Here is a 20,746-nt window from a genome sequence, read left to right as displayed (position 1 = left end):
GGTCCTCGGTATTTACCCAAAGGAGTTGAAAACACATCCACAAAAAAAACCTGCACATGGAGGTTTAGAGCAACTTTATTCGTACTCATTAAAGCAAGACGTCCTTCAGTAGGTAAATGGATAAATATAAACTGCGGTCCATCCAGACAATGGACTACTATGCAGCATTAAAAAGAACGAGCTATCAAGCCCACTGAAAGACCTTAAACTAAGGTTTAAGGAACATATTACTAAGGAACCAATCTGGAAAGGCTATACCCTACATGACTCCAATTATACAATATTTGGAAAAGGCAAAACTATGAAGACAGTAAAATCTATATAGAAGTAGAAAAAATGCCTATTAGTTTCTGCTGGAATAAAATTTTAAATTATGAATTTTTAAAAGACTAACTACCCCTCAAAAATAAAAAATAAAAAAAGGAATAGAGAGAAAAGTACACAAAAAATCACAAATTTAATGCTAGAATAAGAGGAAGAAAGTCATTAACAATACTATAGGAAGGAGGGCTAATAAACTTAATAAAATAATTTTATTTTTTATTCTCATAACATCTATTATCTCCTGACAATAACAAAATAATAAAATTTTAAAAATTAAAATAGTTAACCTAGCATAATTCTTCCTTTACACTGTTAAAATATAATTGCTTTTTTCACTTTCAATATCTGAGGCATAATATAGTTTTAATAAAGTATACTCAGTATGTTCATTAAGACCCCCGATTAAATGTCTTCATGCTAGTCACAATAGAATCCTAAAAATTATATATAAGAGATATTACATATTTTTAATTTCCTACCTTCATCATCACTGATTTGATCCTGCTGAGGTGTAGGTTCTAATGTAGGAACTTCTCTTGCTTTCGTACGGGTCCAGGGCATTTGCCCAGAGGATGCTTCTGATGTTCAGTCACATGTGTCAAATTCGAATCCACAAGCCTGACACACTAAAGAGAAGAGGAAAAGATTTTGATGGACTATCACAGTCTATGAGAGTGGCTGCTTGATCACGGTTATATGTTGCAATCAGGTTTAAGCAGACATACACAAACACTCACATACCGATTCATATCTGGAAATCCTGATTCAATAAACCTTAGAGTGAACCAGCAACTTCATTTTTCAAAGTTCTTCAGTTGACACAGATGGGCATTCTCCCAAATGGGCATGGCCATAAAATAAATAAATAGTTTCTGCTATTTCTTATATCACGGCTTTGGTTGTGATTTTTTAAATGGCCTAATATCTGACTTTCACTACTTAATGGAATTAAGTTAGTTTAAATCATTTACCATTCATAATCACATTGAAATTTTAAAGAAGAAATATTGTACATAATTTCAAGATGGTCTTTAATGGAATTATTTTACAAAACGACCTCAAGTTAAATCCACATATTTACTACCTTTCACTTTTTGAATAAACCACGGATGTCCAATAACACCTTGGCTAAAATTTGGACATAAATGTCAACAAAGATTGGTGAGTGGTCTGAGATTAGTGGCCTGAGTCTCATGAACGGACCACACACCAACAAGATGGGCATGTCAATTTCACACTGACACCTCAGTCCGTCGTCAGTAGTGCCACACCTGCAGAGACTTGCATCTGGATGGCACAGCTCCTCCTCGGTATTTGATGCATCTTGCCATGGTAAACTTAAAGACTGGCAAGAGTGAGAGGCAGGTTCAACTAGAAAGACTCACCTGTTTCTCAAAATGTTAACATTTGCCTTACAAAGCACTCTCTACCTAACTCCTCAGATGTCTAGGGTGTCTGCCAAGCCCTCAAACCAAATCTCTCTCTCTGGGAAAGTAGGTAACCTGCCCTGATGTGGAAATGAAGAGCCTATTATTAGAAGAATAACTGTGTATGTGTCAAATATAACATAGGGTATCTGCTTTAACTGGAAGCTAGATCTGCCCTGGAAATATCTTCCCTGAAGCCTTCTCAAATAGTGCCTGTTTTTTCCCCCACAAAATCCTCCCAATAAAAGACTCAAAGGTAGACTAGGACGTGTACTTCCTGTCCCCTTGCCACTTCCAGATCATTCTCACCTCATGTTCCTAAACACCCAAGCTTTGCATCTCTTGACACCAAAGGGTAGGGCACTCTGTGCCAGCTTGTTGCAGCCGCCTGCAAACGCGGGCGCACTACCTGTCAGTCCTTGATGATTTTGGCTCTTGGTTCACTGTCAGTCATTTCAATATTCACTTTCACTTTGCCTCTCAATTTCTTGATTTCTTCTTAGTGGTGATCCTGAAAGAGAACATTGATGAAAAAGGACCTCTGCCACCACTCCTTTGAGTATTATCATTATCAGTGATGACAACACTTTATCTTTATCTTTCCAGTTCACTTCTTTAATATCTCAAGTGTAACAATTCTTTGACAGCACCTGTCCCTACCAGTGAGCTAATGGTCCTACAATCTTTCCAATTTCTTTCATCCTCTTTCATGTTCTCTTTTTCTTTCTTATAGATGTTAGACAACCAGTAATCCCTTGGCCCTTCTTAAGCTTTCCCATACTCTCAGGGCAAAACTGGTAAGTACAACTCAACCAATAGTGTTAAGTGCCTGATAGTTAGCTTTCTTGATTGTCATGTAAGTGCTTGATTTTAAGCTTTGATTGCCGAGGCATCCATTTCAAAGTTACCCACCTCAAATAAACACATGGCCAGCTCTACAACTGGACTGAGAACTAGGCGACCCCACTCATGAAGTTCTTTTAGAAAGCCCTGGGTGACCTAGATAACTAACCATTGGACTGACTCTGCTTTTCCTTTCCAATGCTTTAATTCCTGCTCTTATTTTTTTAATGCACCAATAAATAGTGAACCCAGGAAACCTCCCACCCTTCAATAAAAGCAGGACCCCTGATGTTCTCTCTCTCTCTGACCAAATTGTGTGGCCCCGAATATGCCCTGTATCCTCCAGGGCCTATGAGTGATAAACCTTGTTTTTCCAAAGTTCCCTGACACTTGGTGGTGAGGTGTGCCCTGCAACAATAATAACAACCGCAAGGCCCTGTCCCTCCATAACAGTGGCTCTGGGCAGCAAAATGTCTATGGGGGCTGCCACAGGTCATATGGACCCAGGCGACTGCCCCAGGCATCACTATGGACGGGCTCAGACTTACACAAAACCCTCCAGCTGTTCTATCCTGCATCTGTGCAGCTGAACATGAGTGAAGAGGAGCCGACAATCATGATGACTGAAATGGCGTATTCATGTCTGCTCACTCCATTGCTACATGGTGAGCCCACACTGCATTTTCCTAATTCTTTTCTTTTCCTCTTCTCTTAGAAAACTATTCAAAGCCCTTTACTACCCTCCTTAAACTTCTACCTCCTCCTTCATTTAGCTAATCATCCTTCTTTCCACCCCATCGTTCTCAGCTAATCATCTTGCTTCACATTTCATTGGAAAAAGCAGAAGAAAACCTCACAATTCGCACCATCAATCTCTGACACTGCTGTCCACGTGCCTCCCCTCCTGTAACGGGGTCATCAATCCTGCCCGTCTCAAGGTCCATTATTTCCCCTTATACAGAAAATGCATCCCCTCTTGCCTATTTAAGGAATCATTCCAGTAATTTCCTCCTACCTTTAACATCAACATGTTTCGCAGGAAAAGCTTCAATATACAAAGTGGCCCAAATTTCATCCACCTTAAGAAAACCTCCTGAACCTACAGCCTCCTCCACTAATTTTTCTAAGTTCTTATATTCTCACTGAACCCACACTGATTCCTCTCTCACCCCATTTTCTTTTTAACCTGTTCCAATAAGTTTTTTACCAAAAAAAAATTTATTGAAGTGCAATTCCCATAATTTTTAATTCACCATTTTAACCATTTGAAAATATACAAGTCTGGCTTTTAGTACATTCACGATGTTGCACAATCATCACCACTATTTAATTCTAAAATGTGTTCATCACTCTGAAATGAAACCTATCCCCATTAACAGTCACTCACATTGTCTCTTCCTACCTCCCCCAGGCCTCTAGCAACCACCAAGCTGCTCTCCATCTATACGGATTTGTCCATTCTGGACATTTCACATAAATGAAATCGGACAATATGTGGCCTTTTGTGTTTGACTTCTTTCCTCAACATAATGTTTTCAAGGTTCATTTATGTTGTAGCATGTGTCAGAACTTTATTCCTTTCTTTAAAAACCCTACCACTTGCCTGAAACTGCATATATCAAGGTTGACCTCCAAACTGCTAAATCTAATATTTAATTTTTCCTCCCCAACATACCAGACATATCAGTAATATCAGACATAATTGATCACTCCTCCTTCTTGAAACATGTTCTTCTCTAGATTCTAGTACGTAATTTTCTTCTGGTTTTCCTCTTTAATTACTAGCTGTTCATTCTCAGTCTCCTTTGCTGGTCTTCCCCCACCTCCTCAAGGTTACACAAAGTAACATTAGAGCGTCCTAGAGCTCAGTCCTTGGGTCTCTTCTCTACATTCATGATCTTCTTCATATCAACTAGTCTCACGCCTTTCAAACCATTCCTAAATGTCGATGACTCATAAAAGTCTCTCTTAGGTCCAGATTTTCGTGAGACTCCAATACAAATATGCAGCTATGGACTTGACCCCTTCACTCGGACACCTAACAAGCATCTCAATAGAAATACATTCAAAACTAAACTTCTGATTTTCTCTGCCCAAACCTTCTCCTCCCACATTCTCTCCCATCTTAGTTCATGATAACTCCATCCGTCCAGTTCAGGCAAGTAGTCTAGAGTTGTCTCTGTCTCTCTCACTAAATATGCCATCCTTCGGCGTATCTTTGCTTTATCTATAAAATACATTAAGAACCTGACTCTATTCGACCACCTCCACTACTATCAATTCTGTCTCAAGGAAAGAGTATTCTTTCTGGATTATAATAATAACGTCTTATTTTTTCCGCCTTGTTGCTGCCCTTGTCCCATTATGAGGTGTATCGTGATTCCTTTGCTCAAAACCTTTGCATGGCTTTCTATCCATCAGGAAGTAAACATGAAAGTCCTCATAGCCATGATCCTCATATAAAGCAGGCTTACTCTTCCCTCAGGAACTCTGCGTTTACAGTACCTTCCAATACACACATGGCTTGCTCCCTCAACAGGGCTTTTTTGCTCGAAAACTATAATCTCCACGTAACCATGCCTTATTACTCTATTAAAAACTTCATCTCACTCTGACCTGTAGCATTTCTTATCTTGGTTTTCTGTTTTATTGTTCCCCACAGCACAAATCACCACTCGAGATAAAATATATTTGTTGTTCGTTTTCTTATTATCTTTCTCCCTCTGACTAAAATGTAAGTTCCATGAATGCAGGGATTACTGTTTGTTTTCTGCTGCTGTCTCCCCAGTGTCTAGAAAAATTCTTGGCACAACATAGGTGCCCAGCAGATACTTTTTTAATGCATTGTAAAGAAATGACTTAAGAACAATTTAACAAAAATTTTTTTTTAAATATCATAAACTACATAAATTATTTACATTTTGATTTGGAATAAAATTGAAGCAATTGTTTGTGAAAATGATTTATGAATGAAACCTATAATCTGGTTTCTCATAATGAAAGCATACGAATGATGAATATGCAAAACCGCCTGAATGGACGATCCACTGAAAACAAAACTGTATATGCAATTGAGGGAGTGTGGGCAATAGATGAAGCTAAAATGGCACAATGACAATTACCACAAAACAATTAAAACTGTAATTTCTGCAGATTCATATAATAGCTCCATATCTTCTCCCCTCTAGAGCTACATAATTAAACATTGGTCAGAGTTCAATGAAATGTCGTATAGTATCTCTAATTTTTCACTATTTATACAAGATTTAAAAAAAAAACCACAAAAGTTCTATAAACAAGAATAGCAAAATAGTCCAATATAAATTGCATGGAATTAAAAATGTAGCTTGTGTTAATTGGTATTGAATATCTTACACTGATGTCAACCACTTTTATTACCTTTGGCTCCAAAACTAGAATTTGCAACCATAAAAACAATGGCATGGGTTTTTAGTTGTCAGTCAATCTCCTGGACAGCTCTTTTTATTTTAATGCATTCGATCTCAGAGTTCAAAGCTATTTAAAGATGTCAATTATTTATATTTATATTTATATTTATATTCATTTTCTCTCCCTCCCCACCCCTTTTCTCTCTCATTCTTACATCGCACCACAATCTAGCTGTAGAAAACTATTTTGGGGGTTTTAAAATCCCCCATTAATGATACATGCTCAGCAGGATGAAGCTTTGCCAACCATTCCAAGGTCTCTATATCAATGAGGCCACATGTTTAGAGCCTGCTGTCCTTCAAATCTTATCTTCTACAAGCAGGTTTTGTGAAATTGGCCGGACTCTCTCGGATAGTAGGGAATTTTTTAAGGCCACTGCAGTAAAAGTTGAAATTCACATCCACTTTTGACTCCAGGGGCTTTAAACAATCTCTTTGTAATTTTCTTAAATTAGAAATTAGTAATGGATTTCAATGAACAATTATTAGATCTTAAAAGATAGCTACAAGTTAATTAGATTAAAAAAAGGTAACTAGGTCTTTATTTAAATGGATAATATGTATGCATCATTCAGTCTCATTAAGGGATAATTTGTGTGTTTGGGTCCTTTTAAAATTAGACAAAGGCAAAGTCCTGGCAAATTGATCTAAAAATACTCACAGAGTAGTCACAGTACTCTAAGTGTGAGCCATGCCTACAATGCTTATAAAAATTATAAAAAGCATTTATTCAAGAATTAGTGTTATTCAAGAAGCAGTAATTAAGCACATTCTTATTTAGTCACAGTCAAAAATCTTGACTTTTTTTTCATACTTGCTACTTTGGTAATGTCTAAAGATATCCTACTTTCAATAAATGTACAGCGAATAGTTATTTCTTAGGAAGGGCATTAGTTAGAATGATACTGTTTAAATGTATGGGTATAGTCTAAAAGATTTCTTTAATATTAGAAAAGAATTTAATTTTATTGTCCAACTTGCAAAATGTCCAGAAACCATTGTAATACCTATATCTAACACTTTAAAAAAAGTTATTTACATTTCTACAAAGATAAATATATACATAGTAAAAGAAAGAAGTTTTTTTCTCTAAGGATAATACTACACTTAATAATCTATGTAGTACTTCCTCACCATCAGAATTTTTCCAGCATTAAAAAGTTCCTATTTTTAAAAAAACTTCTTTTTAACTTATATACAGCAAATTTCATACCTTTTGGCATTTAGTTCTCTGCGTTTTGACAAACATAGAGCTGTGGTCTGCAAATCCATCAATATTCCATTTATGGAGTCAGGTCGTCTTGATGTCTTTCATCGGTGTTTTGTGGTTTTCAGAATACAGGTCAGACATTCGTTTTGTTAAATGTATATGTAAGAATTTACTTTGTATTACAAATGGTACCATTTTCCTACTTTTGTTTTCTAATTATTTATTATCATTAAATAGAAACACAATTGACTTTATACTGACCTTGTATCCTGATTACTACAACAAATTCATTTACTAGCTCGACTTTTTTTTTAATAAATTCTGATATTTTATGTATAGACAATCATACAATCTGCAAATATGGATAGATTTATTTCTTCTGTTACAATTGTATGCCTTTACTTATGTGTCTTGCATTATTGCATCATCTAGGATTTCCAGTATGTTGCTGAACAGAAGTGTTAAAAGTGGACATCCTTGCCTGAGGGGTAAAGCATTCATTCTTTCATCGTTAGAGATAATGTTAGCTGTTGAGTATCTGCACATGCCATTGATTAGATTAAAGTTGTTCACAGTTTGTTGAGGTTATTAACCATAACTGTATGTTGAATATTGTCAAATGCTTTTTCTGCATCTACTGAGATTAGGATGTGCTTTCTTTTGTCTGTCAACATGGTGACTTAAACCGATTGCTTTATAAGTATTGAACCAGCCTTGCATTTCCTGGATGATCATGATGTATTATCTTTTATTATATATTACTGGATTCCACTTGCTAATATTTTGCTGAAGATTTTTTGTCAAAGAAATGTTGGTCTGCAGTTTTCTTATATTTTTGTCTGGTTTTGCGATTAGGGTAAAGCTGCTCTTACAGAATAAAGTGACAAGAGTTCAATTCTATTTTCTGGAATAGAAACTATAAAACTGGTGTTATTTCTTCCCTAAATTTTTGATATAATTTTCTAGTAAAACCATATGGTCTTGGAGTTCTCTTTAATGGAAAATATTCACTTTGAGTCATATTTCTTCGATAAACATAAAAACATTCAGGTTATCCATTTCTTCTTCAGTGGCCTTTGGTTGTTTGTGACTTTCAAAGAAGTTGTCCATTTCATATAAATTTTTAAATTTTTGTGCATAGTTGTTTGTAGTTTTTCCTTATTTCTTTATTTTTTTTTAAATAACTACGGAGTTGTTAGTGTTAGCCACTATTTCTTTCCTGATATTGGTAGTGTGTATCTTCTCTCTTTTTATCTTGGTCAATCCAACTAGAATTTTGTCAATTTTATTTACCTTTTCAAAAAACCAGCTTTTGGTTCCAATAATTTCCTCTATTATTTTTCCATTTCAATTCTGTTATTAACCACCTTCGTGTATATTTTCCTATTGCTTGACTTAGCTTTAACACGTTCTCCTTTTTTCGACTTTCCTAAAGAAAGTTTTAATTCATTTTAATTCAGTTCAAATACTTGGCTGTTTTGAAGTATGTCTTCTTTAAATGTGTGGAATTGAATTTCCAAATAATTGTAGATTTCTCAGATTTTTAGCTTAATTTAATTTTGGTCAGAGGATATATTTTATATGATTTCCTTTGTTTTAAAATTCTTAAGTTTTGTTTTGTGGCTGAGTAGTGTCAGGCCAGTCCATATTAGAGCCTGAAAAATTCAGTAATATTAATCTTGTCTGTATTTAACCTTTTTATATTTTGATCAGCATTGATTTTTTTTATTACTTTTGATTTTAACATACTAAAATATTACTTATTTTGATTGGTGGATATCTTAGTCTGCTTGGGCTTCCACAACAAAGTACCATAGGCTGGGTGGCGTAAACAACAGAAATTTATTTTCTCACAGTTCTGGAGACAGGAAGTCCCTGATAATCATCTAGACATGACATGGCCCAAAACATTGCCTTTCCCCATTTCTTCTTCTTCCTGCCTTGAATGCCTTCAACAGTCATTTTATGACCATAAGATGACAAGCATTGGAAAAATACCAAGAAAATCTCTTATTCCTTGATTTTAACAGTATTAGAGTTGAAGAAACTATGCCATAATTGTCTATCTCTACTTTCTTCAACTAAATGCATTCCTAACCCTATCCTCCACTGGAGCAGGATTTTCTGATGGAGAGGTCCAGAACATGTAGGGTTGGCTCTGCCTACATGTCTCAGAGGCTCCCTGATCCCTGACCATCACCACCAGGACTGCATGAGACTGAAACCTCTGATTCTACATAGCTAAAACTCTGCCCAGGCAGTCATTGCCAGGTACAATATTACATGCTAGTTCCATTCTTAAACCCAAGACTGGCTGGCTTCACAAAAAAATGTCCTGATAACTTTATTTAAAACATAGGTCCCATCTTCAGTGATTCCCATTCTGGCATGTTTAGGGTAAAGCCCAGAATCGATCACTTGTCTATGTGATTCTGATGAATCACACGGTTTAGTCCATCATGATAGTACCTGAACTTGATTGGAGAGCCTCATCTGGAAATCAATGCTACATAATTTTACCATCTCTCACTTTCCTACCACTTAAAAAACGCAACTCCTCCTAAATGCCAATCTTATACCATTGTGCTTTATCCTTTTTCTCCACTATTAATCCACATGCTGCTGCGTTTTCTTCCCAAAAGTTTAAATATGCCCCCCAATCCTCATTCTATCAGTAAACTATTTCCACACCAGTTCAAAAACAAAAGGTTATAACATTATCTAGAACTATTGTATTAGAAATTGTAGGCGCCAATATTTTTCTATTTGACCACAATTTTCCCTGGAATGTCCAACTTTCTGATGTTCTCATTCCCCCTACTATTTTTTTTTTTACCTTCTATAATGATTGTATAGAGTTCTTTTTAAGATCTGGCCCTTGTCTTTGAAATTTATTATGGTCCTTCTACATTGGCCATTGACCCAGTATATAGATCATGGGTAATTAGGGAAATGGCTTTGGTTCCCAAGGAGATGGAGAGAAAGTTCATGTCTGAAATGACAACAGAGTCCTATTACAAGCAATCTCAATTCCCAAGCACAACCCCAGCATACTCCTGTGACAATCTGTAATGCAAACAATTTCAGTGGCATCAGCCAGTTCCTAAATTCCTGACAGTTCAGAAAATCCAGCCAATGGTGGATTTCATTGCCTTAATTTACTCTGCAGGTGATTAGCTAAACTTGCCAATAAATAGGACTAGTTAGAATCATTTTGTTAGGCAGACTCCAATTTCTGCAGGAACTATAAAACTGAGATATATAAAGACACTGATGAAGTGATCAAGGTCAGAGACTAGATGTCTCATTAAAATCAAGCATAAGCTGGCCATGCTCTGGACTCAAGAATACCATGGAAGGTAATAGAAGAGGAAATACTAGGGGAGATTTGAAAAACACATTAGGCAGCAGAGTCTGCTTTGCTTGGAGTTAACCATGTTTTCTATATTGATATATTGCATCCCTTCCAAAGGTTAAGAAATATTATCTTTTATCGAAAAGGCATTGAAGTTTATATTTCCATTATTTATCTCTAGGAATGGGCGGGGATTACAGTCTGTCCTCTTAAAGTTCTCCATTTCAATTTATATATATTTTAATTTATCATATAGTGATTTCTTACCTAATGTATACTGAGCATTGATGATACAAGGATAAAAGAGACTTTTATGTGTTCCAGTGTTTGAAGGAGCTGTCATCAGCACCTGTAAAACCCTATCTTGGTCTGGGTGGTAAGAGATACACACCTGTAAGTTCCTATACCAGCAGAAATGCTGTTTAGTAGAATCCAAGCACAATGCAGACAACTTTCAATATTCCTCGGTCTCTGTTAAGTGGACCCACCCATATCTTCTATTCTTGTATATTATTACTATACTACCTCATCTTTGCACCACATTAGAACTTAGAATCCTCTCTACAAAATATCTCTATTCTGATCTAGCATACTATAGTATAATGAAAGTTAAAATGGAAAACAATCTATCAACTACTATATATATACACGCACACACATATATAAATTCTTGCTTCATTATGAGGCTAAATTAATTTACCTAACCAATTCATAATTTTAACATTGAACTTTTCTATTGAGAACAATGCAAGTGGGGAATTAATATTATTCAGTTAATATAATTAAGAGACCAATATGGATAATTTTTAGGTCTGATATATGTGGTTTATTGATTTAGTTGTTTTGGTCTAAATTAAAAAAATAGATTATAACTAATATCTCTCTACATTTGTGTCTTTCAATGATCCCCTTCAGCTCTTTACAGCATCAGTGAAAAACGGCTGTTTTTCTTTGCCTCTAGCATAGATCTACTCAATGGAAAATAGCCCACTCTGAAACATCGGGCAAAAATAAAGAGATCAAAGTCATTACAAAGTTTAAATTGCACTGAACTTATTTTATACAACAAGGATTAAAATGAAAAAAAGTTCATATCATTTGCAGGCAAGCAGCTTGAACTGAAAGATATATCATCAATAGCTATGACTTCATCTTATTCACGAGTCGAAATCTTTTGACTTTGAAAAACAACCTGTACACACACACACACAAAGAGTGAAGAACATCACTGTCTCACAATCTAATGGCAGAGAGCCTATGAGTAAGAAACATGCTACTTCCTAGAAGCACTTGGGTGACCATGCCAACTCCAAGTGGTGAGAGATCAAAGCATACACTGTCGAGGACAGAAAAATGTATAGTCATTCTGTATCTCACATGTCTAGCATAGGTTAGGTAACATGTTTGTGAAATGAAGCAGTATTCACCTGATTTCTGCCCTGTGATCACCTTCTGTGTTTGGTTTCCATGTGTTCACATTATCCAGTATTTACCCGCTTTTGGACCCAAGCTCTATCTCTGGTTCTTGACATTTTGCAGCTATGTCCCATTTCTACCTCCGCTTTTCTAAATGTTACACTCACAGTCTTGCTTTGGATGTCCTATGCTACCCTCCTGCACATCTTCTGCCATGATCTAAACATAGCCTGAAACAATGACCAGAAGTGATTGTTCATTGACTTACTGTTAAATGACTGAATACTATATTACGATATGGAGTTAGCCTATGTTGGCACCAAGAGAAAATACTTAGGTATAATGAATCTGAGAAACTTAGAAAGAAACTACTCTCCAATTTCCTGAATACTTAAATCAATAGAAAATAGGTAGTTGGTGTTGAGAATTATCCCACCCTTACTAACCAATGCCATTGATTTTGAGGCTAAATTCATGTAGTGTTAAACTCGTGTTCATTGTTCAGCCTTGTTTATAATATGAGCATTTTATTGTTTCAGAAAGTCAGCACTGCTTTTGAGCGTAACAACTGGCCTGCGTACAGTCATCCCTAGTGGACCATTTTGCCGTGCTGCATTTGCTTTTGTTCCTGTATGACATGACGCACTGATACATTTTCTTTCAAACTAGACACGATCTGCTAGTCTACTAAAAATACCATGAGAAACACCCATAACTTATTTAGCAAGTTGTCCATATGTAGCCCTAAGAAAGTCATCTTTTCTTCACATAAAACGGAATAAGTGTGTGACTACTTATAAAGCAGGACCATACTAGAAAGGTCTTATCTAAGACTGTTGGGTAGGGATGGTTTTGTACGAGGGAGGTAGAACAGAGAGATTAAAGTTATATCTGAAATCAGACTACTTGCGTTCAGATCCCAACTACCCCGCTTAATAGCAACGGGACCTTGGAGGAGTTACTTAAGATCTCAGTACCTCAGTTTTCTTCTTTGAAAAGGGTACTGACAAAAATAAGTTATTACTTATGTGATGAGGTTTATGCAAAGATAAATGAGTTATTACATGTACATAAGCCCTTAGTACGTAGTTAGTATTAAATAAGTGTTAGCTATCATAACATGGAGTTGTTAAAATATTCACGTTTTCACATAAATAATGTGTATAGAAAAAAAATCTGTTCTCTACAGATTAACATTTTTTTCCCTTTTGAAAGGCTTTCACAGATACATTCTCCAGTTCTTGCCAAGCTAAGCATACATAGACCTGTAGTAGCCATGTTAAAAGGGGCAAGTAGAAATAAGTGTTAATAAGTGTTAACTAAACACCAGCCTCTTCTATTTTTCTCCACACTTTGTCCCCAAACCCATTCATCCTCAAGGTTTCAGCTGCCACTCAGGTTGATGAAACACGAATTTACATGACAAATGTCAACCTCTCTCCAGAGCTCTCCTCTCATATCTCCATAGCCTGCTGGGCATTGTCACTCAGATGACATGAAGTCACTTCTAATTTATAATGTTCTTTCACCTCAGACTGGACCTCTCAGCTGACCCTCTTTCTCTGACAGTGCTACCGGAAGACAGCCACTCTTCAATACTCAAAACTTCAAATTGGTCTTTGGAATCATTTTCTCCTCCAGTCTCATGTCCAATTAGTCAAGCCCTATTAAACCCTCTCTTCTCTCCATTCCTATTTCTAACCCTAATATCTTCACACCCGATCTAATAAAGTAAATTAAATTTAAATTCCCTCCTTACCTTCAATCCTCTCCTTATCGGAGTTTGTAAAATATATATAAAACTAAAATATTGTTAACTTGGTATAATTGGAGAAAAGTTAGTGTGAAAATCAGTTGCTATTTCAGCCCACTGGTCCAGAAAGAGGAAATGTTTTTGTTGTTGTTGTTGTTGTTTTGTTTTGTTGTTAAGAAAAGAATTAGTTCTCTAAGTGTAGGAAAATTTACTAATGCATCTTTGTAGTTACAAAACACAAGTATATCAGGTATAAACAGAACGTCGAATTAAATTTATTTAAACAAATATATTTTCTAGAGATTTTGGTTGAGATCCTGAAAAGAGGGATGGATTGAATTAGCTAAAGCAAGTAGAACTCTGAGACGATTTTAAAAAGCCAGGTCCTATGGTCAGAAGCTATGTTTGTGTACAGTAATTGTATTTCTTAGGAAAGTGATGTCTAATGTTACTTGTTTCCTCCAAAACTTGGGCAAAAAATTTTTTCCCAAAAATCCACTATATTTTAACTGTGTTAAGGGAAATGATAACAGAGTAGCAAAGTAGGAAAATAAAGGCAAATCATAACACAGACAATGTTGGGAGTTGGCAACACCACAGAAATCAGGTATGGCTGCTCTGATTCAGTAGTAAACATGAGACAAATTCCTTATACCCTAAACACTTTAAGAGAAAATGAGTTAAGGAGTCAGCTACTTGATTTAAATCTTATATAAAACTTTGACAGTTGGTGAATAATGAACATGAACCCACTTGGATCACACTAGCACATACATGAACAGGAACTCTTATAATGATATTTATTGTATTAAGAGTTTTCTTAGTAATATATATTCAATATTATTTTCCAAGCAAACATGTGAAACACAAAAAAGATGACTAACGTTTTCCCCACCACATATTCACATAGTAAATGTGCTTTAATTTAAAGGTAAGAATGCCTCAGATTATGATTCTGAAAAGTTTGAGAGTAGAATTTTTTAAGTTAACAATTTATACTTATTTGTAGAAATAACTTATCTTTTGTCTATATTAATAAAGTTTGTTGTTTCTAAATAGAAGGCTGCCAAAAATTCTCTGTCATTTCTAAATGCAACATCAAAAAAATGACAAGTAAATAATAGCATATTAAAAATGCTTCAATGTCTTTTCAGAATTCAGGCACCGACTGCTAATTTACCTTAAGAATCTAAATGCTCAACTTGAAAACCACATTCAGTGATTTACTTAGTAATCTAGTATTCATTACTTCTTACCCATCAAACCAATTCATGAGCTCCCTTCAAGAACGAAAGAAAAAGGGGAGAGGCGGGGAAGGGAGGGAAGATAAGGGAAGTTTTCATTTGAATTTGAGACTAAATTTCTCCTCTATGTTTGGACTGTTTTATTCTTTGCCTCTGTAAACATTCTAGGACAATAGGACAACCAATTGCTTATGCCTACAATTTTGAAAAATGTGATTGCAGTTAATCGGTATCATGCAATGCATAATAATATTGTTTCATCCAACACAGCAGACAAAAGAATATTCAATGAGTATCACTCAACACATTGGATCACATCTGGGGGCTCGAATTTTTTTTCTGTATCTTATAAGTCATTATAATGCTTTAACATGACAAAAATATTATTATGGTTCAGTGACTAAAAGATTGAGATCTGAAACCAAATTATCGTAGCTTCTAATCTGGTTGGAATTTAGTAGGTTATGTCTGAAGCTCATAATCCTCATGTGAGCAATGGGTAAATTATAGTTCTACTGCAGAGGTTTGCCATGAAGGGTCAATGAGATAATATACACAAAGGACTAAATGCAGTTCTTTATACATAGTAAGTGCTCAATAATTGGTAGCTGTTATTTTTCCTTAAACAACTCCAGAAACTTTCTGAAAAGTGGCCATTTTTGTTGACTGAATGCATAACCACCATTCCTTGTTTATGTAGCAGTATTCTCTCAGAAAGGAACACTCTTCACTTTTACTAAGTGACGGGCCCAGTACTTTACAGATAAAGGTGATAAAGCCCTCATAATCCAGAGGCTTTCTCAGAAGCCTATGCTAAGCCAGGGGCCAGCTGAGACTAAAATCTCCTCTTTAGATATTTCTAAAGGAAGCATAAAAGTTTAAAAAATATCAGAAGGCAGCGTGGAGAGGAAATCATAAAAAAAAAAAAATCAGAGGCTTGTAAATTGATGAGGCAGTACATATTGTCTGGAGACGCTGATTACAAAATGCCCTCAAATAAGTCTCTCGCTAAAGCTTTTCAAGAACGAGCTACTCGATGGCAGCAGGCGGTATTACAAACACAGCATATCTCTGTGACCCAGCTAAACAAAAGCAACATAACATCTGCTCACTTGCTGACAGAAGGGAACTAAAGCATACCTGCAATCTTAAAGATTGATGCAGCCAAAGGATCCCCAAAGAGTTGCACAATTTCTTAATTTTTGCAAAGCCTTTAAGATAGAAGCAATGTTTTCACATCATCAATAAAGTATTTTGGGAAACAAATTAATATATTGCACATGCATCTGCTCTGGTTGAAGCCACTGCTACATTTTAAAGCACTCGAATGAATAATGCTGCTGCCTCAGCTACAGCTGAATTGCCCTGGAGATGATATATTTGAAAGTTGTAAGTTTTATATTTAGCTACCACACATATTTAATCATCAACTCACACAGTGCACCATTTGGGCATGGACAGCTGATAAAAATAAGGAAGTTATTTTAAAAGGTTTAACCTATAAGAGCAGGTTCCAGCTCTGCCCAACACCCCAATCTCTGCTGCGCTGCTAGTAAAGACCTTGAACTAAAGACAGAGATAGACATAAGAAGATAGTTTAAGATTTTATTACCATCCACTCTGTTTCAAAGTTGGAAAAGATGTGTGACTACTGACAAAGTTTATACAGACACAAAGTTTCCGACACAGTCATTAACGTTCCTGCAAGCACACAGACAGACCAGACTTCAGTAAGTTCATCCTTCGGCATCCGGTCAATATGATTCAATCTCTTCTAACGTACTTGGGCTCTGTTTTATTGCTTTTGCTGTTATTGAGAGAAGACTGAGAGACATAGGGGAGTAAGAAGAGAAGGGTAGGAAAAAAAACCAGAAACTTCTAGCGGTTAATGATTCCTGAACATCCACAACAAATTAGATGCGTTATTGGTGTAGGGGCTCTCATTCAGCATACCGAATGAGAACACATAGTGTCTTGTACCCAAGCTTGTCACAAATCTTCTCTTTGCAAACTACAAATCTGATAAGGGGTTAATATCCAAAATGTATAAGGAACTAATACAACTCGATAGTAAAAAAATCAAATAAAATGAGCAGAAGACCTAAATAGACATTCTTCCTAAGAAGACATACAGATGGCCACAGGTACATAAAAAGGTGTTCAACATTACTGATCATCAGGAAAATGCAAATCAAAAGAAGAATGATATATACCTCACACATGTTAGAATGACAATTATCAAAAAGACAAGAAGTAATGTGTTGGCGAGCACGTGGAGAAAAGGGAACCCCTATGGGCTGTATGTGGGAATGTAAACTGGTGCAGCCACTATGGAAAACATCATGGAGTCTTCTCAAAAATTAAAAATAGAACTGTCACATGATCCAGCAACTCCACTCCTGGGTATATATTTAGTGGAAATTAAATCACTATCTCAAAGACATATCTGTACTCTCATATCTGTAGCATTATTCACTATAGTTAGGACATGGAAACAACCCAAATGTCCGCTGATAGATGAATGGATAAAGAAAATGTGGTGTACACATATAAAAGAATAATTCAGAATTTAAAAAAAAAGAAATACTTTCCTTTACAACATGGACAGAACTTGAGGGCATTACGCTAAGTGAAATAAGTCAGACAGAGAAATATAAATAATATGATCTCACTTATTATTATGAATCTAAAAAAGCCAAACTCATAGAAACAAAGAGTAGAACGGTAGCTGCCAGGGGCTGTGGCATGAGGGAAATGAGGAAAAGTTTGTCAAAGGTTACAAAAATCTAGCTATAAGATGAAAAAGTTCTGGGGATCTAACGTATGGCATGGTGAATATAGCTAATAATACTGAATTATATATTTGAAAGTTGCTAAAACAATAGATCTCAAATGTTTTTAATGCACACACAAAAAATTATAATTATGGGAAGTGATGGATGTGTTAACTAAATTTACTGTGGTAATGATTCCATAGTACATACATAAATCAAATCATCACATTGTACACCTTAAATGTACACGGTGTTATATATCAATTACCTCAGTAGAGCTGGGGGAAAAAAATCTTCCCTTCATGTGGTACTGGGAACACGCCCTGAATCCCACCTAGTGTACTCCAAGTGCCCCAAGTCTTTGTCAAATAAGTGAACCAGTCGTTCACAGGAAGACTTAAATGCCCTGTGGCTTAAGACAGGGGTCCCCAACCCCCGGAGGCCATGGACTTGTAGCTGGTCTGTGGCCTGTTAGGAACTGGGCCACACAGCAGGAGGTGAGCGGCGGGCCAGCAAGTGAAGCTTTGCCTGCATTTGCAGCTGCTCCCCAGCGCTAGCATCACTGCCTCAGCTCCATCTCAGATCATCAGGCATTAGATTCTCATAGGAGCACGGGTCCCAGGTGACAAAAATGTTGGGAACCACTGGCTTAAGATACCCTCCTAAAACACACCTGTATTCGACTTTAATAGAGTGCAAAGGCTTAAATGACAGAATTGTGTTTCCAACCATACAATGCCACTGAAGTCCTATCGTCTAGGTGTCATTTAACTATCTACTAAGTAATTTTTCTTTTACTTTCTTTGGATCCCCATTTAGTTTACAAAAGCCTGAAAATTCAAAACTACAGTGATTTTATGACTGATCAATTAAGAAAATATGCCCTTCTCTTATGATTCAATTTTTGTAATAGACATCCTGCTCATTTTCCTTTCTTTCCTCTTAGCTACTCAAAATAACTGAAGTTAAAATTCAATCCAATCCAAGTCCTATCTTTAAGCAAGTGCTAAATCTATCACGTATCAGGTGATTTTGTACTCTCATATCAAAACTATAAAATTGGTTATATCATGCTATTCTAATAATAGATGACAAAAGAAATCTATTTGGGCTAAATTTGTTCACAAATCAGGTTTAGAAAGCAAATTAATTCAGAATAAAATGCTTTAAGATCCCCTTTTTAACTGGAAAAATTCGCTTGGCTGTCTCAAATGTTAAAATGTGCAATACTTTTCCAAGAACCCCTGTAATAATCATTAGATTGTAATTCCACCATATATAAGTTTTATTAGGCTGCATACATTAGTTTATCTTTTATAGGCTTGCTTTGGCTTTAATTCTCAAAATTATTTTGGAAGATAAAAGCTGTATTGAATAATTTGATTTTAATCATGAAATAAATGACAATTATTCCACTTCAACAGCATTTGGAATTAGTATTTAAATCACACAATCTATTTCCTCCTTACCGAACATGATACTGTTCTCTCAAAAACATGAAAGAAAGTCTGAAAGGAAAATGATCATTAAGAATAAGAAATGAAAAGAAAGAAGAGGTTGGAATACTAAGAAAAATAATAAAATGGAGGAGATTCGAGAAGTTAAGAAGAGAATTAGAAGGTCATATTTTACTGATATATCAATATATTGGAATATATGTCAGTTTTAATACACAAATTCAAAACCTCTTTTTTAAGTGTCTTTTAAGGTGACTGGGATTCTTTGGTCTCAGTGTTTGGAAGTCATGGCAAACTCCTCGGTCCTCAGTCAACTGGGACAGTTAGTCATCCTACTTTTAATTCACCAAATGTTAAAGATCTGTATCTTATTTTCCTTCAAAGACATAATTAGAATACACAATATACATACCTAAAACCTCTGGGAACATTGGATCTTGATGACATTTCTCTCCCAGTGATTTCGGGGCCCAAGTATGTTTCTCCATGAATGCTGAATAGGATCCTCGTGTGAAGTTTAAAGGCCAGCTGTTAATTTGCCATTCACGTGTCTGGAGAAGTAATAAAACATATTCTGTGAAAAATAATTAATGGCCAAACAAATATAATAAAGTCCCCAAATGTGAAATGTATTTAAAATTCCGTGTGCTTTCAAATACCTAACAAGCATGCTGGTTATTTGTCAGAAGAAAAACTCTGCTTCTTTAATTTGAAGAAGCCAAATCTGTTTTGGAGACCAAGGAGAGGAAGTGGGCTGTTAGAAACAAGTCAGCGGGTTAGATTCAGAGCAATCACTGGTAAGCTTATTTAATACACAGGCAGTAATTCAGGCCCATATCCACATTGGATCAATATATTTTTGTTCAAAAAATGAAACATTTAACCACACCATTCGCTTTTGCAAATGGTTTGACTGATATTTTTACCTCATTATATTCCCCGTTGAAATAACAAATTGCGATTATATTTCCTATAACACTATTATGCGCTACTGTCTGCAACTCAATTTATCTCATATAACATAGAAAGTAATAACCCTGGACAGAGGGTATCCAGGGAAAACATTATCCTAAGACTGCCCATCAAAACAAGCAATTCAATGGAGAATTCAAAAGAGATTATTTGCTGTGATTTTCTCTGGAAAGAATTGGACCAAATGGTCCCAGCTTTTCTCAGGATTATGGAAAACAACACTGAGTCCTGATATACTTCTGTATGCTGCAGTACAGACTATGCCAGTAGACTGCTACTGTTTAAAAGCCTATAAAATAGATACATGTGGAACATGGCTTAGTTGACAAGATTATAATGTATAAGCTGGGAACCATTATTTTCTGCTACTCTCTTTGGTGTGCTATTTGTCAAAAGGAATGAAAAAAGATGTTGATGATGATGATGATTATGATGATATATCTACCCAAGTTATTTTAAAGCTGAATTGTAAATTAAATTTCATTGTCAAATCACTGAGAGAATCAGTGTAAAATTATGAAA

At 35.7% G+C, this 20,746-nt stretch overlaps 1 protein-coding gene across 1 annotated transcript in view; it reads right to left on the bottom strand.

Moving 5' to 3' along the window:
- The window catches only part of MALRD1 (MAM and LDL receptor class A domain containing 1), a 533,295-nt gene that overhangs the window by 436,041 nt on the left and 76,508 nt on the right, over positions 1-20,746 (bottom strand). Inside the window, 5 exon segments of the mRNA XM_025043397.1 lie at positions 806-950; positions 1,567-1,661; positions 11,676-11,800; positions 19,665-19,826; positions 19,912-20,006. Of these exon segments, the coding sequence (XP_024899165.1) occupies positions 806-950; positions 1,567-1,661; positions 11,676-11,800; positions 19,665-19,826; positions 19,912-20,006 (622 nt within the window).

Source organism: Pteropus alecto, unplaced genomic scaffold (assembly GCF_000325575.1).
Source record: "Pteropus alecto unplaced genomic scaffold, ASM32557v1 scaffold11, whole genome shotgun sequence".
NCBI classification, from domain to species: domain Eukaryota; kingdom Metazoa; phylum Chordata; class Mammalia; order Chiroptera; family Pteropodidae; genus Pteropus; species Pteropus alecto.
This window is presented reverse-complemented; position numbering and strand designations above follow the sequence as displayed.